Below are 24,326 nucleotides of genomic sequence, written 5' to 3'. Positions count from 1 at the left end.
CTCGGTCATGGCTTGGGGAGGTATATCTTCCGACTTCCACACAGAGTTACCCTTCATCGAAAATGGGTCCCTAACTGCACGAAGGTACCTTACGGAGATTCCGGAAGAACATGTTATGCCCAACATGGCAGGGCTTGGAGAAAACGCCGTTTTTATGCAGGACAACGTGCGACCGCACGTTGCCAGGATCAGTATGTAATACTTGGACGAAGTTGGAATTACCAGCCAGCTAGGTCTCCGGACCTGAATCCCATCGAACATTTCTGGGACGATTTGAAAAAACGTATTCAAACCCATACACCTCCTCCTAACAACGGACAGGAGCTTAAGGATCTGTTAGTGAGAGAGTGGAATAACATACCACAACATGTAATCCGGAGAAAAATTGAGAGTATGCCCCGTCGTCTGCAAGAGGTTAGTAGAGCAAGGGGAGGCAATAGACGATATTGGTCATTGAAATTTCACTGATTTTTTACCACGTTCTGTATTTTCCATTTTCTTTCGTATGTCTGTTTTATCAACAATTTGATTTGTTTTCTGTTTTTTTCAATAAAAACAATAAAAAACCATTTTTTTTCTTTCAAAACAAACATGGATGACAAATAAAAAATACATTAGCCAAAAAAAGGTTATTACTGCACCAGAGGCAAAAATATTTAAGAAACTTGAAGTTAAAGAGTCTGTTAATTATGAGACATTTAACAAAAACTCGACCTTTTTGTGGTAAATACATTGCAAAGAAATATAGTACAGAGGCGAACTCGGTATGAATAATAAGAAATATGTTACATGCTGTAACACCAAAAACCAAACTTGGAAAGATAAATACCAAAAGCTGAACACATGTATTATGACTCCATAACAGCATCGAGATAGGAAGAATAAAACACTATTGAACAAACAAGGCCAGAATGTAATACTCCATCTGGAAATGTAATCCAGGTTTTGTGAGAGCCGATTACGATAAATGGGGAAAAGGTTAAAAAACCAATGACCTTGTTAAAAAATGGACATGCTCCAGGTCCCGAAGAAACGCCTGCAGAACTTCTAAAAAAAGGGATTCACTAGATTAATAAAAATAATCACATTGTTATTTAACAGATTATAAATGGGGAGCCTGTATCACAGACATAGAAAGAAGGATGCATAACATCGATACACAAGAAATAAAGTAAACAAGACCCTAATAATTGCAGAGGAATAATCATAACCTCCACGCTAAGCCGACTATATGGAAGAGTGTTAAAAGACCTAATATGTGGAGACAGGAGAATATACTACGTGTGAATCTGAGGAGCAAAATGGATGTATGAGGAGTAGGAGCAAGTAAGCCCCAGTGGGGGGCACTGTGATCCCGCCCTACCATTAACTCACTCAATATACTAGATATCTAATACAATTTATTTTGAATAATTTTTTCTTTATTTAAAAAGTTAATAAATTTTTATTATTTTTCTCTTGTCCACTTAGCGCTTTGTTTTCATTGGCGCAATGCGCGAACGTACTACTGACCTTTCCGACGACGCTCTAAAACCCATACATTCACCCGATGCGATGGGCAATTCTTCCAGCGACCTGCCCAGTGCTGTCAAGTTAAAAAATTATCGGGCGGTAGATGATGACTTCATCATCATCATCCAGCCCCGTTTTCACATCCATTGTTGGATATAGGCCTCCTCCAAACGTCTCCAGTTCTCTCTATCTCTAGCTGCTGCAATCCAGTTTGTTTCTATTCTCCTTAGGTCGTCGGTCCATCGGGTGGGTGGTCTGCCTCGACTTCGCTTGTCGGCTCTTGGTCTCCACTCCAATAATCTCTTCGTCCATCTTCCGTCTTCCATTCTAGCAACATGTCCAGCCCACCTCCACTTTTGTTTATTGATTCGCAGTATAATATCGTCAACGCCAGTTCGTCGGCGTATCTCCTCATTTCTCACGCCATCTTTCAAGGTCAGACCCAGCATTGATCTCTCCATTCGCCTTTGTGTTACCCTCAGTTTTTCGGCAGTAGCTTTCGTTAAAGTTAGGGTCTCTGCTTCGTAGGTCAAGACTGGTAGGATGCATTGGTTAAATGCCTTCCTTTTCAGGTGAATTGGAGTATTTGTTTTAAAAATGTCTCTCATCCTTCCATATGCCGCCCATCCCAACGTGATTCGTCTATTTAGCTCGATGATGACTTACCATGTCCGAAATGAGAAATTTCCTTAGATGCAGGTAGTAACTGGCAACTTTGCGGTATTTCCATTAACAATCTTATGTACTTAGTCAGGGACCACAGGGACACCGCCCGAGATATTTCGTTTTTGGTTTGTAAGTGTACAATTCTCAATTCTGAAATTATTATTGTCGATATCCGATAATTCAATATAGCAACAAATATTAATAGTTTAAGCTTTATTAGGACAAATACTTCAAAAAATGTTTAAATATAAAACAATTAGAACCTCCTAAACCAAAATTGGACATAATTCAAGCGGGACACAGTGATAATAGAACTTTACACACCAGTTCAATTTAATTGTCTCGAATGCAGCTTCTGAGGATAAAATGGTAAAAGTATTTTTTGCTAACTTAGCTGGGTTTTCGTCCTTCTTTTCTCGTTCTCCGAAACGTATGAATGTACTGAACAATGTTGTAAAGAAAATCTCCACCAGGAATCTGATACTCGTTGGACATTCGACATCCGAGATGTAATCACCATCTTCAGTCACAAAGATGATATCATGCAATGTTTTGAAGGAATCATTGAAAAGGAACGAGATACTCAAAACGTTCAACAAGCTTCGGGCTTACTTGTTATTGAAAGACGAAATGTTTTTATACTGGCTAAATTTCTTTAATAACATTATGCCGCACGATGAGATTCTTTATTCTTCTATCCAAGTTCCATCTTCTATCGAAGGTTGGAAATCATCATGGCTATGCGGACTCTGTTGACTGCGGCTCTAAAAATTTCTACACTACTGCATTCAAACCATTCCCTTAAGTTCTTAAGCCAGGATATTCTCCGTCTTCCCACATTTTGCTTTCCTCGGATTTTGCCCTGCATAATAAGTTGTAATAATGCGTATTTTTGCCCTCTCATCACATGTCCTAAGTACTCAAGTTTTCGTCTTTTGATAGTTAATATTATTTCCGCCTCATTTCCTATCCTTCTAGTTACTTCCACGTTTGACATTCTTTGAATCCATGATATTCGTAGGATTCTTCTGTAACACCAAAATTCAAAGGCGGCCAACTTATTCAGATGGACTTGTTTTAGTGTCCACGCTTCCAAGCCATAAAGAAGAATAGAGAACACATAACATCGAAGCATTCTCAGGCGTAGTTCTAACCTTATGTCCCGACAACAAAGAAACTTTTTAAGTTTTAAGATTCTTTATAATCAACTGCAAATGAGAGCTGTAGACTAGACATGAATTCAAATATTTATTCCAAAATTTAAAAATGAAATTCAAATTATCAGACAGAAGATAGTAATTGACGAAAACAGTCCAAGCTTTTCGGCTGAAAAAGGGAAACGAACCCAGGAAAATAACGTGATGGCGAAGGAAATTTGTGATCTAATAAGAGTCATTATTGAGGATCGACTTTCTATCACGGACCATTTAACTCTTGTGGCACTATTCGATCCCAAATTATTTCCTGAATATAACCTTACTTTTTCCGAAGAAAAACTAAAGATTGCTTTACTACATTATCCATTTGTAGATGCCACCAAATTAAAATTAAAGCGAAAGTTACGTGTAATATTAGCCAGGAGTGGCTTTAGAACGAAGGCGAGTGGTCTTGTGCCATTGTTTGAGGTCTTGGTTGAAAACAGTCTTACAAATTTGTTTTCAGAGTCCATAAAATTAATTAACATTGCATGCACAACTCCTATGACAACAGTAGAAGCAGAGCCTTATCAACTAAGAAGGATAAGGATAAGGATGATAAAAACATTTCTGCGGAATACGATGTCAAAAGAACGGTTCAATGCCCTAAAGATGCTATCCATTGAAAAACAATTGATATCCAACTTCCACAAATTTAATGAACTCGTCATTGACCATATTGAACTTAATTATAAATCCTGCTTCTAAAATACCATAGTGCTAATTAGAAACTGTTTAGGGTATATCTAAGACAATTTTTTATATTGGAGTGGTGATGCTCTTGGAAGTATCGTAAACTTATATCTATTCTCCGTTCACAAATTGTTGAAAGCACGAAATGTGCTTCAAAATTATAAAACGGTCGTAAAATTTGTATCATCATAGGCGTTCCTGAGGTGTTTATTCATTAAATAATAATATAATGTTTTAATACTGTTATATATAATATTAATAATGTTTTAATACTAATATATTTAGCAAAAAACAATTTTTATATTCGAAACTTAACTTGAAAGGGTGAAGTTATTACGAACGAAACACGGTATAGCTAACCCAAACACAAACGAACACTTAAAGAGAGAGAAAAAGCCTACTGAAATTGATGAATTTGCCAAAAATGGTATTCGAAGGAAAATGCATGGATTTTTTTTTCAAAAAAGAAATACCAAACCTAAACAAAATTTTACAAGAAGTTAGAGACGACCCGGATTTTCCTAATATCGGACGAACTAAATTGTGGCAAGTTTTAAAAGAATTAAATTTCCGGTGGGAGAAATCAGACCGAAAATCACTTTTGATTGACCGGGAGGAGATAATATGTTGGAGAAGAAATTATCTAAGATCCATACGAAAATTCCGGGCTGAAGGAAGGCCAATCTTCTACCAGGATGAAACGTGGGTAAACTCAGGTCATACTCTAAAAAAAATTTGGTCAGATAAAAATATATTAAGCTCCAGGCAAGCCTTTATGGAAGGTCGGTCTACTGGTATCTCCCCACCTTCTGGTAAAGGCAGTAGAATAATAATTTCTCACATTGGCAGTGAAAAAGGATTTGTTAAGCATGGTTTGTTGGAATTTCAGTTCAAACGCACAAAAGACTATCACGAGGAGATGACAGCTGATGTTTTCGAAGAGTATTTTGAGCAGATGATTGAACACATACCACCAAATTCAATTATAGTATTAGATAATGCACCTTATCATTCACGACTAGTAGAAAGACTTCCAACGACTGCGTGGAAGAAACAGGATATTCTTGACTGGCTGCGGAATAAGTATCTGCCTTACGAAGATGGAGTGGCAAAAGCAGAACTTTTAAAAATTGCCCGGCAACACAAATCTAAGTTCAAGAAATACGTAGTTGACAAAATGGCGGAAAGGCGAAAAATCACAGTCCTTAGACTTCCACCCTACCACTGCGAAATAAATCCAATTGAACTCATTTGGGCACAAATGAAAAGTTATGTGGCTAGAAAAAATACGTCATATAAAATACAAGCTGTACGTGAATTGTTATACGAGTCTTTACAACATATTACAGAACAAAACTGGAAAGAATAATAGAAGAAGAACAAAAAATGTGGGATCTTGATAATATAATTGATGCGACCGTAGAGACACAACCGCTAATTATTAACCCTCAAGACGACTCGGATTCCGAAGTTGATCCTATTTATTTAAAATTTGAATAGTTTTCTAATCGTAATTATATAAGGTAAGTAATAGTAGTTGTAATCGTAAGGTGTTAAAGGGGAAAGGCGCAAAATGTCGCCTGTCAAAATGTTCAATGTGTTTTAAACGTATCCATTTTATTTCAAATCCTGAGAAAACTAAAAAGCATTTTTGAAAAATTTAAAGGCAAAATGAAATATTTATTAGAATAAATAAAAAGTTTCTTTTGCATGCAATATTTTCAATTAAAAATTATACTATATTTTCTCTTTTATTTTCACCCCTGTTACATAACATATTAAAATAAACATTGTAGAAGTTTTGCCCTCAGTAATAATGTAATCTTTCATTCTGCGTTTAAATTTTTCAAAAATATTTATTAGTTTTCTCCGGATTCGAAAATAATGGATACATTTAAAACACATTGAAAATTTTGCCAGGCGACATTTGGCGCCTTTCCCCTTAATTAAATAAATGTATCTTTTACAAATGGCAAGAAACTTTTTATTTTTGAATAAAATAAAGAAGTTTTATTAAAACAAAAATACAATTTACATAAGTACAATTTAAAAAATATATTTATTTAGTTCAAATAAATTTTTCAATCTTATACTCTACGACACTGGTCGGTCATCTGTAACCATTCAAAATACCTTCGTAATCGGGTTATAAGGTTGACTGTTGTATTGTATTCATTCAGATACAAGGTGGGTTAGTCGAAAACATCTTAAACCATCAGTTTCAGGTTGGTTTTTACTATTATATCGTATTACCTATCCTCTCTGTATTTCAGTTCTCTAATTAGGGTTAAACTTGTAGTGAGCTATCGACAAATTGTGAACCGATTATACTAATAAACCAGGACTATTCACTAGAATCCTTAGGTACATGGTACAATATTTTTATCTTTTACTAACATTTTTTGGATGTTCATAATTTCGTAAAAGATTTAGATTTTTGAAACATGTTTTTATTTTATATTTACCTGCAAAACATTTGTTCCAGATTAGTAATGTACATTTTTATAGAATCCCTCATAGCCTGTACTTGGATTTTTGAACATTCGGAGAAACTGATACTTTACTTTAGGGATACTCATAAACCGGTTGCAAATTAATAGTACCCTAATAAGTTTGTCATGGTAGTACTTGTGATTGTGAAGATTTTGTTGCAAGCTTATTTTACTGCTGAAAAAGCCAATGGAGATCCTTTACGACCAGTTCAATCCATACATAAACGTATGTGTTGCATTGTGTATTAGTCAGACAAAACTTAAGTCAGTTTTGAAAAACAAAGAAAGTGTAAATAGTGAAGTAAAGGTCGCACAGTATAAACTTAGACCACAACCTAAGCCTAAAGATCTTAGAAAATGCGTGAAAAGAAAAAACACGTTTCTGTAGAGACGTTACTAAAAAAATTAAAAGACATAAATACATTCGAAACTTCCACGGTAAGTATCTGGAGAATTTTCAAATAGATTGAGCAGGTTCAAAATGGAAGACAATAGAAAAGCTTGTGTAAAAGAGCTGGTGTCAATCATAAAAGAATCGAGTTAACACCATTCGGAAATTTTAAATAAGCAACTAATAAATTCCTGGACAGTACATAATATAAAAGAATGATTAACGAATCAAAATATTTCATTTACTCAGGATTCTTTGAAGCCGGAATTACTACAGTTAGCCAAAAGGAATGAAAAACCTAAAATATTTATAGTAAACGAGATTATACATAGTTATGGACGTAATGTGTTAAGACGCTCCCTTACCATTGTAAATTCAAGCCCATTGAACATATTTGGGGAATATGCAAAGCTTACTACGATTTTTTTCAATGTAATTGCGACACTAACAATTCAATTTTTTTCCATTTAAGTACTTTGTCGATATCGCTTCATATATCAGTAGTTTATTTATTTACAAAGCTCGACTGGCCTTGAAGACCTAAGGCTAAAATACAATTAATATAATAATTATATTATATTACAAAACTTGTATCAAGTGGGGTGACATATCAATAGTTACAATTCATTAAAAATGAAGTATGCGCAGTCCTTGAAGTGAATGTTTTGGCAGTGTTATCATTGTAGATTGCATAGAAATTTTCTTTCATGTTGGAATTCCATTCTGAAAGTAATATTAATAATTTGTCTAGCGAATTGCATTTCGTTTTCTTCGCCTAAACGAACAGACATCCATTGATACTTACCCAACCCATTGAATACATATTTAAAGATAAAGCCGTTTTTCGTTTTTTCGCAATGGTTTTTAAATCCCATGCAAACGAGATCTTAATGTTTCTTATTCTGTCTTTAGTGTGGAATATTTGTTCAAAATAATATATTTATCATTGTAACATATGACTGATAAAAGATATCTGTCTATTGATAAACAAACAATTATGTATTAAAACATTAGTTCTTTGAACTTAAGTGCTTAAGTGTACTTAAACTGGACGACAATTCTAAATCACTGTTAAACAACACGTCTATTAATTTGTTTTCAAAATGATTATAATGTATTTCTTAATGTTTGGAAGGAAGAAAAATAAGACTAAATTAAATTGGAAGAAAACCGCCAGGCATTAACGAACGCATGCAAAATATAATAAAATGAAAAGTGGACGGCTTTTAAAATAGATCACTTTACAGTATTCTAAAAGGTGTGAAGGGAGCCAAGAATTTAGAAAATTTAAGCTTAGACAAAGACAAAGACTTAGACAATGAAGAAATGACCGCATGTGTGTAAAGAATATTTATGGATGTTACACATTATCATGCCACACGATTAACGTCACTTTTTTAATTACCGAAAATATAAACAAACAATTGTAGATTGTAGTAGAATTGTAGATGAATCAACAAAAATAAGTCTACAAATGAATTATAATAAAACGAAAATTATGACCAACCAACCAGAAGAATTAATAATTCAATTGCACAAACAACTATAGAACAAGTAAAAGAATATGTATATTTGGGACAACTAGTTAAATTAAATAAAGAAAATCATACCGGAGAAATAAAGAGAAGGATACGGTTGCCTTGGGTATCCTTCGGAAAACTTTCCTATATACTAAAAAATAGAAAATACCCCAATATTTAAAAACAACAGTCTTCAACCAATGTATACATCCTGTTCTCACCTTGAGCGGTTCTCAAACTTGAACGTTTACAAAGGAAAACATGGAAAAAATAACAAAGACCCAAAGAGCCATGGAAAGGCAAATGCTGAACATCAGGCTATCAGACAAGAAAAGAAATACTTGGATCCGCAACAAAACAAAAGTGACCGATGTATTAACGCAGATAGCAAAACTTAAGTGGAAGTTCACTGGACATACCATAAGACAGAAAGACGACAGATGGAATAAGATGATTATACACTGGAGACCATATAGTTACAAATGAAAAAGAAGAAGGCCACAAATGAGATGGTCAGATGACTTGAAGAAACACGCAGGCCCGAAGTGGATACAAACTGCCTACAATAGAGAGATTTGGAAGAAGGAAGAGGAGGCCTATGCCCAAAATTGGATAGCACGGTCTGTATAGATAGATAGAGAGAATTGTAGATACTCCACCTCACTATATGAGGTTAAGTAATACCTAAATACTGTGTTTCCCAGACGATGGATTGAAAGACGGAGTTTTGTCGAGTGGTTCTCATAATCACCCCATATGAATCCTTTAGACTATTTCCTTATTGTCACTTAAAAAAATACCGTTTATAAAACAGAATCTGCCAATATTCAGGAATTAAAACATAGGATTACCGTATAGATAACTTATATTCTGAAGAAATTTTTAAAAACACGCTCAATAATATCAAAGCGGGAACTACCGTTAACGGAAAATTAATTAACAACTTACGATATGCAGATGACACTGTGATAATTGCAACGAGCATGGAAGACGTACAACATCTAATCGAAAGCTTAAGTAAGAATAGTGCTGAGATGAGAATTACTATAAACGCTAAAAAACGAAATATCATTTGTATTCACTTGTTGCAGACAAACGCGAGTTTTGTTAAATTTTTGTATTACTTTTTCTATATAGTAAAATGCTGAGTCGCGCGCCACGGAAGTATCGTCACGATTAACAAAAATACGGATGATCTATTTTAAATATCAAAATTCGTTATATTTCTAAAAAAACGGAAAATCTGACAATAATGTAAATACTACCATAAGATCGGTCGTATTACAAAACCTAAAAACTAAAATTTATATAAATTGTGTAAGCTGCAACTAATTTTTTTATAGTTTCAAATGATATAAACTCTACTACATCATTATATTTCTGAAACTTACCATAACATGTCCTAAAACTTAATCCAGTCTGTTTCTTTAACGATATAATCGTCTGAAGTCTTAAATAGGAGGATCCATTGAAGTAGGCTTCTGGTTGATGCGAAGGGCCAAAACTTGAAACTTCATGGCAGATTGCTAATACTAGAAGAAAATGAAAAGTTATAGCATTATAAGATCATATCGAATTCAAATAAAATATTGTTGAATTTAAGAAACTACATAAAAGAAGATTTTAATGGGACAGTTGTAAATTTTAAGTATGCAATCAATAGTTATAAAACAAATTAGTAATTCAACCTTCCTATACTGTTTCTTGATCTTATGTATTATTTTGTAGTCTTCCATCCCCATCAATGAAATTATGTATTACGTTTATGTATTTATTAAGACCGATAGACAACAGAACATATAACATATAACATATAACACATATATAACATATAACACATATAACATATAACATATAACATATAACATATAACATATAACATATAACATATAACATATAACATATAACATATAACATATAACATATAACATATAACATATAACATATAACATATAACATATAACATATAACATATAACATATAACATATAACATATAACATATAACATACAAATATGTGCAAGACCGAATACTTATGTATTGGACCCGAGGTTGCAGATTTGAACTTAAGTTTAGAAGAAGAGACTATTAAGAGTTGTAAGGCTTTTAAGTATTTAGGGTCAATGATTAGCCGAGATGGTACTTGTATGAAAGATATAGAAATAAAAATAACACGGGGAAAACAAGCCACAAGAGCACTTCATGGAGTGATATGGAACAACACTCTAACCAAAGAAAACAAAAAGAGGATATTTCAAAGCATAGTGATGAATATTACCCTATATGGAGCGAAAGTATGGCCAATGACAACAACAATACGAAATAAAATAAGAACAGTTGAACTGGACTTTATGAGAAGATGTCTACAAATCACAAGAGCGGATAGAATAAGAACGGAGGAAATATGGAACAGAATGGAAGTAAAACGCTCAATTACAAAAAAGTTGGAAAACAGAGCCCTGCAGTGGTAAGGGCATGTACAAAGAATGCCAGAGCATAGGTGGCCGAAAAGAATATTAAACTGGGACCCGCCGGGAAGAAGACGGAGAGGAAGACCTTCTACAAGATGGAAAACATACGTCGGAAATGCTATGATAGATAGAGACCTCAGAGAAAGTGACTGGGAGAATAGAGTGCTGTGGAGGACGAAAACGGCGAACTCATAATGGGAAAAGCCGAAGAAGAAGAATAAAACATAACAGGCAAAAACATACAAATAGAATTATCATAACGTCGATACCAAGAAACCATTATGGAAATCACAATGATAATGCATAAAAGAGAAGTGATATGAAAATGCTTAAATAGACCACGAAACTAACGATTTTACCATAACACTCGTTGATACAGGTATCTAACAGCTGCTGTTGATAAATCTGGTGATAACAATATGTTCTAAACAAAATATGTAAAAGATTTGAGTCATTTTTTACTTATAAACAATTTAAGATCTGCTTTGTCTTCAGCGTCGCTCAATTTATTTTCTTCATCTTCCTCTTCACTCTCAGCAGCACCTGCGTCGTTATCCTTCTCATTTTCCTGGCAAATGACACACTTGGCGATTTGGTCGTCATTCAAAACCTCGTTATGTAGCTCATTTTCACGTTGATCCACTCTAAACATCTTCTTTAACAATGGGACCACAGTTCGGTAGTTCCTGAAGACTCGTGCTCGTGTAATAGAGCTGCATTGTCGCTGCAAAGTTTTCTCCAAGACTTTACAAACGTCGACAGTGGTATTTCGTCGTATGCCTTGGCCGACATATACACAACATCCTTCATATTAACTGACTTCAGCAATTTTAAGAGGTCTAAGTTGTCATCGGCCAACAGTTTGGAAAGAACTTCAGAAAGCAGTTTTCGGCGATACTTTCGTTTGAAGCACTCAATGACCCCTTGATCCATTGGCTGTTGAAGACTGGTTATATTGGATGGCAGTATTAGCAGTTTAATTTCTTTTTCATCGTCACACTGAAGACCTTCCTGGTGAGTAGGCGCGTTGTCAAGAAGTTGAAGTGCTTTGATGCCCAGTTTTGATTTTGCCAAATGTTTTTTTACTTTCGTAACAAATTCGCTCACAAACCATTCCCTGAACAAATATGTATTCATCCATACTGATTTCTGCGACCGAAATACACTGGGAAAGTTTCCATGTATATGTTCTTAAACGCTCTTGGTTTTACTGCTGTGCCAATGACAAATAGGGGTATATTGTGGGTTCCCGAGGCATTTGAACACAAGGTGGCCGATATCCTCTCAGTTTCGTTGAGCTTGCAGCTCTGGGCTTAAGTTTTGGTGACCAATGATTTTTAAAAATTTTGCAGAAAAATTGGTGGCCGCTTTTGGGTCTACTGACAGCTGATCACCACAAACTCAAATAAAATGGACACCGTGTCTCTTTTTCCATCTCATTTTAAATTAACTTTGTTTATATATGAATTATAATGAATGTATATTTGTCGCTAATAACCCTAGACATCGAGGGGTATTAGCGACAAATAACCCGACAAATCCTTAGAACAAAAAAATTCTGACCTATTGCACGATTCTAATTTCATCGTGATTAGCACGGTCAAAGGCTTTCTCAAAGTTGAAAAAACACCGTTCTACATCTCTATCTTTGAACCCTGACCTACCAACTGAATAATGCGTCATCTTTCTCCAAGGTTGTTACGTAATACAAATTGTGTTTCGCCGTTGATTGAATAATCCAAAATCCATTTGGGTTATTCAATCAACGGTTTCGCTTAGTTGATCGTCTATTTTATTGTTAATTCTGGAGTTTAATATTCTTAAGAAAATATTTTCAATACATGGCTCATTAGATAGTCGGTATATTTTTTAAAGTTTTTTGGATTCGGTATCATTAGAATGCCGACAGCATTATGTTTATATAAGATTAAGCCCCAAGCCACCATTGATCGTAATGAAAATTACATTCTATAATTGTTTAACGTATCGATTTCCGCTCCGAAAATCGTTATCAAAAAGGTTATTTTAAAGTGGTTTAATTGTTATTTTAACCAATAGTTGTTAAGTTGTTTTGGAGCTTTTGTTTGCCAAAAAGTGACGGGTGACTTACTTGGCCTTGATCTTGAAGGCAAGTTGTCATGCTTATAGTTGAAAAATATGAGAGTGGTGTTTGTACCCTCAGGGTGATATCAAATGCTGATTGTAGTGTGCGTTTATGTATTATGTGCAGTTGTAGATGATGTGTCTCTGACTTCTATTAATCGATTAATGTTGGTATATTCTTGTTGCTGACTTCTTCTTTTGGTATTGGTAACCAGGGTCTGCTACATTCCTCGGATGGGTTTGCTATACATTTTTCTTCATTATGTAAGATAAGAACTACTTCTTTGATATTTATCATTTTCATATCTGTTTCTTTCATAACTACTGAAGAATATTTCCATTGTACTCTGTATTCAATGTAAAAGGCACGTTTGCATATCTGTGATTTGCTGTGTCAGGCATATTTGACATACGAATACGTTAAGAATACGTTATGGCTGAAATAAGACTCTAAGAAAAACATATCACTTAACCCACACATGATGTGGTAGAATAAAAATGGGCAGGGACGATTGCGCCGATGGTACCTGCTATGATCCGATCTCGATAAAGGGTCCTTTAAGCTGTAGACACGGTTGTGCCGGCAACAGATGTAATCCTTACAGCACGCTAATGATTAGGTACTTACTTACAGCTTCAGTCTAATTAATTAAATGTACATATCTCAAACAATAGTAAAAAATGTTTTATACTTAGTAAATACAATAATTCCGTAAGTGTAAGTGTATGTTCTTGGAACAAATTCTTATATTTTAGTTTCACTTTTAAGTATATAACCTAAAATATTTCGTCTATTAACGCATTACGATGCAGCGGTACAGACGCACAAGGAAGACATTAATAAAGTATGTCTTCATGGAAGACAGCGCATTCATACCAAGGGATTAGGCACCATGTGAGTTATTTCGGTGCAATCGTACCCTCAGCTGAACGTACCTTAGGTAAAATCGGCGCAATCGTCCCATACCCATACAAATATTACGATTATTTTTACTTTTTCAAAATTAATAGTTTGTCAGGATCGGCCTAACGACGCGACGTGTTTGCATATTAGAGAGTTATTGCAAAGTTAACAGTGCCTGCGTTGCACTATTTACACCGCGCTATTTCGACAGTTTTGACATACGGCTGACACATCACAAATAGAGATATTGCTTGAGCTTATGCATACTTTGTTGCGTTATTTACGTTGTTTATGTTTTTTAAATAATATTGTGGAGAACATGTATTACATCCACAAAATCAAGAATTTAATTTAGAAAACATGTTGCAAGCAGATGTAAAAATAAATTGTAGGTTTAGCAGACAAGATATTCCTACATGTGCAAGAGCTTTACGCCTACCAGATTTTATTCGTACCAATACTAGAAACTCTGTTGGTGTAAATGCATTTGCATTCTACATTACTTGAGTGATGAGAAGGCTCGCATATCCCAGCAGGCTTAAAGATGTTCAGCTTTTATTCAATTTGTCACCTCAATCATTATCTCAAATTATTAATTATATTGTTGTATTATGCTACTGTCTGATGTACTCATGTTAGAAAATTATTACTAATAAACTTGGTTTAGATGAAAGACAAATAACATACATAACCTAAGAAAGAAAATAGCGCAACGAATTCCGCACAGCGTAACGGCTCCCCTAATAACGGCAGACCGTATTTTCAATAACGCATCGTAAGCCAAATATTACATCTGCGCATGCTCTACTGTCAAAATAACGCGTGCTGTAATACAGCAAGTGCAAAATTGACTCTGCAATATCTCTCTATTATTTCTAGATATCGAGGCTGAACCAGAAGCTGTTTTCTCAAAAATAAGTAATTTTTACACTTATTTCAATATAAATATACTGCGCGGCATAAGTTAGGGATATTGTCAATACATATAATGGTAATGGTACTTCATTATTATTTGTAAGTAAACAATTAAAAATTATTATAGTTTTAAAAAACATGGAAATTTGAGACCTTGAGAATCAGACTAAAAAATACATTATAAGTATTGAAAAAGCACCTGTACAGCCATTTAAAAATGATATCAACAAAAATAGCAAAACACATAAAAAAGAAAGGAATAACACCAGTTTTTTGAACAAACAACAACTTAGGCAAATATATTAAAAACAACAAGAGCCAAAATAAAAAACACTTACACATTGGTGTATACAAACTTAAATGTGGCGACTGCCCAAAAACTTACATCGGTCAAACTGGTAGAACTTTTAACAAACATAAAGCAGAACATAAAAGGGCTTTCAATAATAAAAAAACAGATTCTACATACGCACTTCATCTTCTAGATCATAATCATTCTTTTAATGACGAATTTCAAATTTTTCACATCCAAAATAAAGGCCTTAAGCTATCTTTATTAGAATCTATGAAAATTAACAAATTAAAAAATACAGACATAATTCTGAATGACCAACTTGAGACAAACAGTTCTCCCTTCCTCAACCTATTCAGTTAAAGACTATAAAGTATAAACACATACCAAAAATAGTTCACATGAGAAAGGCACTGTGCCGAAACAGCTGTAGTGATGATATTATAATAAATTTTGTAAAACAAAGCATTGATTTTTATATAAATATATAAATGATGGAAAGGTTTCTGGTGTGAGCACATATTCATGAATATTAGGAAAATAAGTCTTCTACTCACAATCCTTTATAGGTTAAAGTTGAAAAATCACGTGAGTTATAACGTTACATTGGATGTATAGATTGGAATTGCACTGATATGTAAGTATTTTCATTCATTTATCTTACATTAATTTAATAAAAATGACTCATACAGTTAACGTCAGAGTGAAACTGGTCTATGGAATCTGAATATCTAATTTAAATTTAAAGCACACGTACCACGTACATATTTCTATTCTATGTTATTTTATCTACTCGTCATGTTTGGCTGACTATTGATTAAGTCCTCTGTACTACTTAAATAATTGTTTATTTGTTTTGTCATATACCCATTTGTTTATATTATACACCGGTAGACCATTCTCTTTTTTTAACTTCAATAAAACCTTTTACGGATTGTAAGTAGAAGACTTATTTCCTTCTCACTCATGAAATATACAAGTTTATAAATGATAGCAATGTTTTATTAGATGTTATACCTTCGTTTTTCAGTACCTTTATACCAGCGGACACCTACCTAATGGTTGGTCCAATTCATTGTTCATAGCACTACCTAAGAAGACAACAGCAAAAACCTGTGCTGGATGTTATAATTAATTATGGATATTATATACCTTCATGGAACATAATAGTTCTTAAATCAATAATCACTTGGGATTGGAGGCTGTATAGACGCATGTTGCGAGGAAGAATGTGTACTGTTTATAAGCCATGTTTGTTTCCATTTACTATTGATATTATTTTTAATTAGTGTTAGTCTACAGATTTGGTGACCAGTTTTCGTTCCAGTATCAATGGCTTTTTTAGCTAATAGGTCAACATGTTCGTTGTACTTAAGACCTGTGTGCTTTAATTCACAAAAAATAAATAATTCTTTGGTTTTTATAAATGTCATCAAGAAGTTTTTTAATTTAAAGTACATATATGTTTGAGTTGGGGGTGAGACAGGGAGACGCACTTTCAACCATGCTGTTCAACCTAGTTCTTGAAGCAGTCATCAAAAAAACCAATGTAACCGGCCATATAAACACCAAAACAGTACAAATTACTGCATATGCTTGACGATGTCGCCATTATTAGTAGAAGCAAGACACGACTAATGGAAACGTTCAAGGAAATTGATCCTGAAGCACAAAAAAGAGGGCTTAAAATAAACTAAACAAAAACTATGTACATGACCATCAAAAGAATACCTGAGAATGAAAATAATATAGCAATAGACAACCATACTATTAAACGTGTGGATGGCTTCACATATCTGGACACAGAAATCAATCAGAAGAATTCCATTCCATAAGTAGCGAAATTAATGCACGTATTTCCAGTGGAAATCGTACATACTATGCTAAAAAAAGATTGATGATTAGAACCGTAGTAACCTATGGTTGTGAAACCTCGGAGATAGGCAAAGGCCCATCCAGGGTTATAAAAGAAAAAGAAAAAGAAAATATGTTTGGGGTATTACTAGGAAAATATAAAGTTGCAATGGCCTATATTGAAGTTCCACCAATGTCCAGTCCCCCAATACCTACGGAAACAGGACCACCTATACTAGTGGCAGAAATAAGAGCAGCCATAATATCACTAAAAAAAGGGAGAGCTCCTGGACCAGACGGAGTACAATCTCAATTTCTTAAACTTCTTATGGGGAATCTTTAAGAATACTATGTAAAATCTTCAATAATATCTATGGCACAGGCAATATTCCAAAAGATTGGCTAGTTTCATAATTTATTACGTTACCAAAGAAACAGGGAGCGAAAAAGTGCGGTGAATATAGGCTAATAAGTCTAATGAGCCATACACTAAAACTTTTTCTTAAAATTATACATCGCAGAATATACAAGCTATGCGAAGAGAGAATACAAGACACATTTTGGATTCATGAAAGGCGTAGGTACGAGAGATGGACTGTTTAGTCTACAGGTATTATTCCAAAGATGCAAAGATATGACTTGTGATATCTACGCCTGCTTTGTGGACTACCAAGAGCATTTGACACAGTTCAACACCGAAAAATGATGGATGTTCTCACAAAAGCCCAAATAGATGATAAAGACCGGCGTACAATACAAAATTTATACTGGAACCAATTAGCCACAATAAGAACAATCTTGGAGATAAACCGACGGAAGCGATCCAGATTCTGCGACAAGGATGTATACTCTCACCTATATTCAGAGGAAATATTTAGTGAAGCCTTGGAAAATTGCGAACATGGAATCCTTTTAAATGGAGAACGCCTAAACAACATAAGCTATGCAGATGACACCATTATTTTTGCAGACAGTTTAAACAGTTTACAGCAACTAATAAACAAAGTTAATGAAGTAAGTGAAAGATTTGTACTACAAGTAAACATATCAAAAACTAAATTTATGGTCATGTCATCGGCAAAAATAAAATTAGAGATGTTCAACTGCTTATCAAGAATACACAGTGGACCGAGTAAAACAGTTTACCTATCTTGGAACAATAGTAAACGAACAATGGGATCACTCACAAGAAGTAAAATGTAGAATGGAGAAGGCTTTTAGGAGTGCATTCAACAACATGGCCAAACTCTTTAAAAGCCACAACCTTAATCTGGAGATAAAAGTAAGGCTCCTACGATGTTATATCTTCTCGATATTATACTACGGAGTTGAATCCTGGACACTCACTGAAGCCATGGAGAAAACACTTGAAGCCTTCGAGATGTGGCTATACAGAAGAATCCTAAGGATATCATGGACGGACAAGATAACCAACGAGACTGCTACAAAGAATGGAGAAAGAAAGAAAGGTAATGTATACCATTAAAAGTAGAAAGTTAGAATATCTAGGACATATAATGAGAAACGGCACTAAATACAGATTACTGAAAATAATCCTTCAAGGCAAAGTATTCGGAAAGCGAGGAATTGGGGGAAGAAGAATAGCATGGTTAAAAAACCTGAGGAAGTGGTTCTCCAGATAACAGGTGTAAGAGATGTGAGTTTTTTTTAAGTATTGTGTCGAGTTTTGGACTATGAATAAAAATTATCTAAATCGCTTTAAGGCTTTTGGAATATGGTGCTATAGAAGAATTTTTGAAAGTTTCTTGAGTGGAGAAGATTCGAAACAATATTAGAACGTCTCAGCAAGACTACTGAGATTATAAAAAGCGTCAAGACGAGAAAGCTGAAGTACTTCGGACATGTAATAAGAGGTACCAAATATAGGTTGCTACAAAATATTATGCAAGCGAAAATAGCTGGCAAACGCAGTCCAGGACGAAGAAAGACTTCGTGGTTGAAGAACTTGCGAGATTGGTATACTATTGATACAAACATGCTATTTAGGGTGGCAGTGAATAAAATTAAGATAGCTATAATGGTAAACAACGTTCTGAAATCACATGGTACATGAAAAAGAAGAATCTAAGATATGCAGACGACACTATTATTTCCTGTTAAGCGAAAAAACCTGCAGATACTCGTAAAGAGGTGGACAGAAATATATGACAAATTAACAGTTAGAGCTAATAGTTCTAAGAACAAATTTATCGTCAGCAAGATGTGCAATTAAATAGAAAATGTAACGTACAGTGTATAAACGAATGGACGCTAAACAGAAGAAAAGAATGGAACAACCACATAAACAGAATGGGGGAGAACCGCGGGACAAAATTGCAAAAGATAAATCACCAACCATTTGAGAGTGCAGCGACCACTCCATGAGTGTGCAGCGACAAGGTCCAAGTTATCTACATAGACCAAAATCTGGGTCGATTTATTAAATATTTTACATCGGTTGTTCAGTTCTGCATCTTTTATAACTTTAAGTAGCAAAAAATAAAAAGGTAACACACCAGTACAGCCCCCTCTCTCGGTCATCTGTTGGTGTTAAATTCTTCAGAATAGTTATTTTGTATTTTGACTTATACATATATTATGTCAAACTAGATATGTGCAACATGATATGGATCACTGGTGAATGGTCTGATGAATGGCGCGAATCAACTTCTATACCTATCCACAAGAAAGGATTACTAGCCATACGCAGCAATTACAGAACCATTACCCTTATTCGCCATGTAATCAAAATCATGCTACATATATTCAATGCATGGCTAAAGAACTTTCTACTCCCAGAGACAGCTGAAGAACAATACGGATTCATATCAACAAAAGGATCAACTGAGCAGATACAGAACACCAGGCAGATAATAAAAAATACAATATACCAATGCTGCTCTCTTTTGTGGATTACACAAATACAAAAGACCAAACAATAACAATGAAGACTAAGCTGAGGTTGGTCAATGCCCTTATTTTTCTCATTACTACATATGCAGCTGAAACAAGAACTCTCAAAAAAATCAATAGAAGTTAGATCGAAGCTTTGAAATGTGGGTCTACGTAATTCTACATGTGCCCTGGATAGAACACAAACTAAACACTCCAATTCTAGAAAAGCTCAATACAAAAGGCAGGAAATTAAAAAAAGTGAACCCAGCATACCTAAATTATTTCCACCACAGAACCAGAAGAACAGGGACTATTGGTAGTAGAAAGAACGGAAGAAGGCAGAAGATTAAGAGGAAGATTTCCAACAAGATGGGCAGACCAAATGAATGGGCACACTGGTGAAGAAAGCCCTGCATCTGGCACAGGATCGCAGCAAGCTCACAGTATTTGGTGTCACCATGCCCTGACAAGGACCCAAGGATTGAGAGGGAGGTCTTTTTACTTTACCTATGAGTTTTGACATTGTCATCTTTACCAACCTTATCAGTTAAACAAGAATTCTTGAGTCTTGCATTGCTCTATATAATTTGTTTCCTTTGTTATGTACTATATATTCTTATATAAGCTTCTTCTTTTTAACACGAAAGTTGAGAAACAACTTTGAAGACTTATCTCCTTGGCTGAATCTTTTGTTTATATCAATTTGATATCTTCTTCTTTAAACATTTTATACACATTAATACTGTTAGTTGACCAATTTGATTTAACAGTTATTTTTAAGTATATTATGTGAACAATTAATAAAAAACCAGTTTTAAAAAGCTTTTAAATGTTATTGTTACAAGAAACAGATAATAACCCATTACATTACTGGCAAAGGTTATAAAGTTTAAAGTAATTAAAAAAGCAATTTCAAATACAAATTTGCTTCATATAAAAAATATTTTAAACTATACAATAAAATACTAAACAATAGAAAATGAGAATACTTAATATTTATTACACATGAAATGACTTTTAAAAAATAAGATGCTCAAATTACACAATAAAAACAGTATTATTAAGGAGAATAAAAAAGTTTGAGGTTTTATTATTTAAGGTTAATTTTAGAAATAAAACAAATCAATAATAGTTGCAAAAGTTTATTAAATGACTACATAATAATATAAAATTATACAAAACAATATTACTGGCTACATAAAAACAAGTAATATATAATAATAACCACCAACAGTAAAGACAGTATTTTTTTCCTATGAATATCCTATACCACATTTATAAATTTCTTTTAATGTAGTATGTTACATTTACTTTTCACTAGATGCTATGAAAGCAATAGTAAATTGAGCATTCTGCACAGTCTGAGACTCGATTTACAGACTTAATATAAATAGTAGTGTTTACCAAAGTATCATAAGTCATATTTTTCTTCAAAATCAGAATCAGTCTATCGAAAGTATTCTAATTAAATGCACTTTCTTTCAAATTATAGTAAGCATCTTATCAAATTTTATGTAACAAAATATACAAGGAAATATTCTAGATATTATAGAATATTATAGTCCATCAAAACAAGAACAGTTGTGGTAAAAGCCACTTAATGTGACTTATAGTACTTTGGTAAAAATGTGATGAATGTAGGATACATAAAAGACAGAATAAGACAAATTTATATTCTGAAAAAATTAAATCAATGTATTTTTATGGAGCTCAGTACATATTTTCCTTTTGAAGACATAAATATTTTATTGCTCCTTTTGCTAGTGGAACCAAAATTTGTATCTCTTTTAAGTGGAAATAAATACAAATATTTATTTTACTAGTTTAACATAGAGAAATATGTTTCAATGAACTAGTTTCATACCCACACAATATCTGAACCATATCATTTATAATTTAATAAAAATTATACAGTCAATTAAGTAGCTGAAATTAAAAAAAATATGAAAAAATACATGATAAATTTATAATTATTATAATAATGATTTTTTGGTGGACTTGAAACTATGACAATGAAAAACTATTAATTCACAAAGAGGATTTTTTAGCACATACATCAAGGTTGCATATTATTAATAATATACATTGATATCTAGTTTATTCATGGGACAAACTTTTTTGAAACAAAAACATTTAAATTTAATATCTCGACAAAAATTACACTGATCTTCAACTTTTAACAAAATATTGAAAGTATTTCATAAAAGGTCAATAGATTCTGAAGTTATCAACAAAAATATGTAATAAAAGAGATAACAGAGCAAGTATTTATATATTTGTTTATATAAAGGATTCAGTCATTGTGGTACAGTGTGTACAATATTTTTTATAGGAAGTGATATGTAAAACAAGAAAGTACCTATATATTTTGCCAATTATAATATAATATATACTCCCAAAAAGATAAAACAAAACCTTAGTGTACACAATCCATAAAGTTAAGAAATTAACTTATTTGCATAATTTATAACTTAGCTCTAAGTACCTCAATTTTGGCAGCAGCCGTTTTCTGTAATTCTATTAATCTCATGGCTACACCCATATTTCCTTGAATTTTTACTTTTCCTTGGAAAAATGCCTTCTGTGGTGGAATTTTGCCAGACAATAATTCTAATACATCCTCTTCCTTAACAATAAACGTAACATCTGGCTTGTCTTTTCCATTAAATTCTATTTTTCCTTTGCCTACCTTAGTATTGATCACCCAATATCCAGTTTCACCTGATTTTTTCACTACTTTCAATCCATAGATTCCTCTATGCTTTTCTACTAATCCGTCTTCATCTTCATTCATCGCCTGTTGAAGAATCCTTAGATATTTAGATGCTTCAAAGTTATCTCCTCCAATCAAATCTCCACCTGGACCAGATGGGGCACTAGTAGGCTGTGGGCGGTTTTGAGAGAAGCCTAATTGATACAGAGCTACTACTACAGCTCCTCCTAAACCAATATTCTGTTGCAGAGCTAATTTAGCCCCTTGGACTTGTCTTGGACCAGCTTCACCTCTTAATTGCCAGGTAAGTTCTGCACACTGAGCTATTCCTGTTGCACCCAACGGATGTCCCTTAGAAATCAATCCTCCACTGGGATTAACTACATATTTTCCTCCATAAGTGTTATCTCCACGATCTATAAGCTCTCCTGCCTTACCTGGAGGACACAGTCCTAAAGCTTCATAAGTAATAAGTTCGTTCGCTGAGAAGCAGTCATGAAGTTCAACAACTTGAACATCAGTGGGTCTTCTGTTTGTTTTTCTAAATAAACGTTCAGCTGCCAACTTGGTCATATCATATCCTACAATTTTCATTAAACTTTTATCTGCAAATGTGGATGGTAAATCGGTGGCCATCTCCATTCCAAGAATTTCAACAGCTCTGGATTCTAATCCATGAGCTTTAACAAATCTTTCAGAAGCAACTATGGCTGCTGCAGCTCCATCACTAGTTGGACAACACTGTAACTTGGTTATGGGACCATAAATTTTGGGTGATTGTAGGATTTGGTCTAATGAATATACATCTTGAAACTGGCTTTTGGGATTGTTAACAGAATGTTTATGATTTTTATATGCAATTTTGGCAAAATGTTCAGGTTTGGTTCCATATTTCTTCATGTGTTCTATTGCAGCATTACCAAACAGTTGTGCTGTCATCGGTGCATTAACTATATCTGCCAATTCAGACATAGCTTCAATATGTTTGTCCATAGGGTTTGTTCTATCATTAAATTTAGATGATAAGCTACCTCTTTCCATTTTTTCAAAACCTACAGCGAGTGCACAATCACATTTACCAGATTCTACCAATTCTTTTGCTAACATTAAAGCACTGGATCCAGTAGAACAATTATTGTTAACGTTGAAAATTGGAATTCCGCTCATACCTACTTCATAGATGACCCTTTGTCCTGAAGTTGAATCTCCATACACATATCCGGCAGTAGCAAGTTGAACTTCCTTCATGTTGATTTTAGCATCGCCTAAGGCTTGAAGAATGGCTTCCTTTCCCCATTCAGGATAATCATCGTCCCGTTTGCCTGGTTTATCGAATTTTGTCATTCCAACACCAATTACAAAAACACGACCCATTTTGCTGTAGATAATCTACAAAAATAACCAAGTAAATAAAAGCAAAAAGTATAAAAATGTTAAAACATACCTTTCACACACAAAAGATGCACCCAATAACGTCAATGCTGAGACTAAAATGAAAGTTGAACTTCGATGTTAAGTATTAAAAGCGAAATTTCAGACTTTGAACGAAGATCGTCAAAAAAACACTTAACCTAACCACAACAACTACGAACTACGTTGACGTGTACAGTTGATCTTGACATAAATGCGACGTTGTCACGTCTTCGTCGAAAAACTTCCTAAATATCTAGGCAGTAGAATTTAATAGAATAGTAGAAGTAGCAGGGAATT

At 33.9% G+C, this 24,326-nt stretch overlaps 2 protein-coding genes across 2 annotated transcripts in view; both read right to left on the bottom strand.

Annotated features, from left to right (window-relative positions):
- Positions 1-24,326, bottom strand: part of crb (cell polarity complex component crumbs) — a 111,457-nt gene that overhangs the window by 56,281 nt on the left and 30,850 nt on the right. The window contains exon 2 of the mRNA XM_072539654.1: positions 9,862-10,002. Coding sequence (XP_072395755.1) covers positions 9,862-10,002 — 141 coding nt within the window. The remainder of the gene's footprint in view (positions 1-9,861; positions 10,003-24,326) is intronic.
- On the bottom strand, positions 21,030-24,217 carry ScpX (Sterol carrier protein X-related thiolase). The gene is made up of 2 exons (XM_072539653.1): positions 24,061-24,217; positions 21,030-24,005 (listed from the first exon to the last, which is right to left on the bottom strand). Exon 2 carries the CDS (start codon positions 23,988-23,990, stop codon positions 22,368-22,370), a length of 1,623 nt encoding a protein of 540 aa, XP_072395754.1. The 5' UTR covers positions 23,991-24,005; positions 24,061-24,217; the 3' UTR covers positions 21,030-22,367.

Source organism: Diabrotica undecimpunctata, chromosome 1, assembly GCF_040954645.1.
Source record: "Diabrotica undecimpunctata isolate CICGRU chromosome 1, icDiaUnde3, whole genome shotgun sequence".
Classification (NCBI taxonomy): domain Eukaryota; kingdom Metazoa; phylum Arthropoda; class Insecta; order Coleoptera; family Chrysomelidae; genus Diabrotica; species Diabrotica undecimpunctata.
This window is presented reverse-complemented; position numbering and strand designations above follow the sequence as displayed.

What these genes read in the sequence shown, in the direction of transcription:
- ScpX (XM_072539653.1), bottom strand. Translation starts at nt 23,990, where the DNA reads ATGGGTCGTGTTTTTGTAATTGGTGTTGGAATGACAAAATTCGATAAA.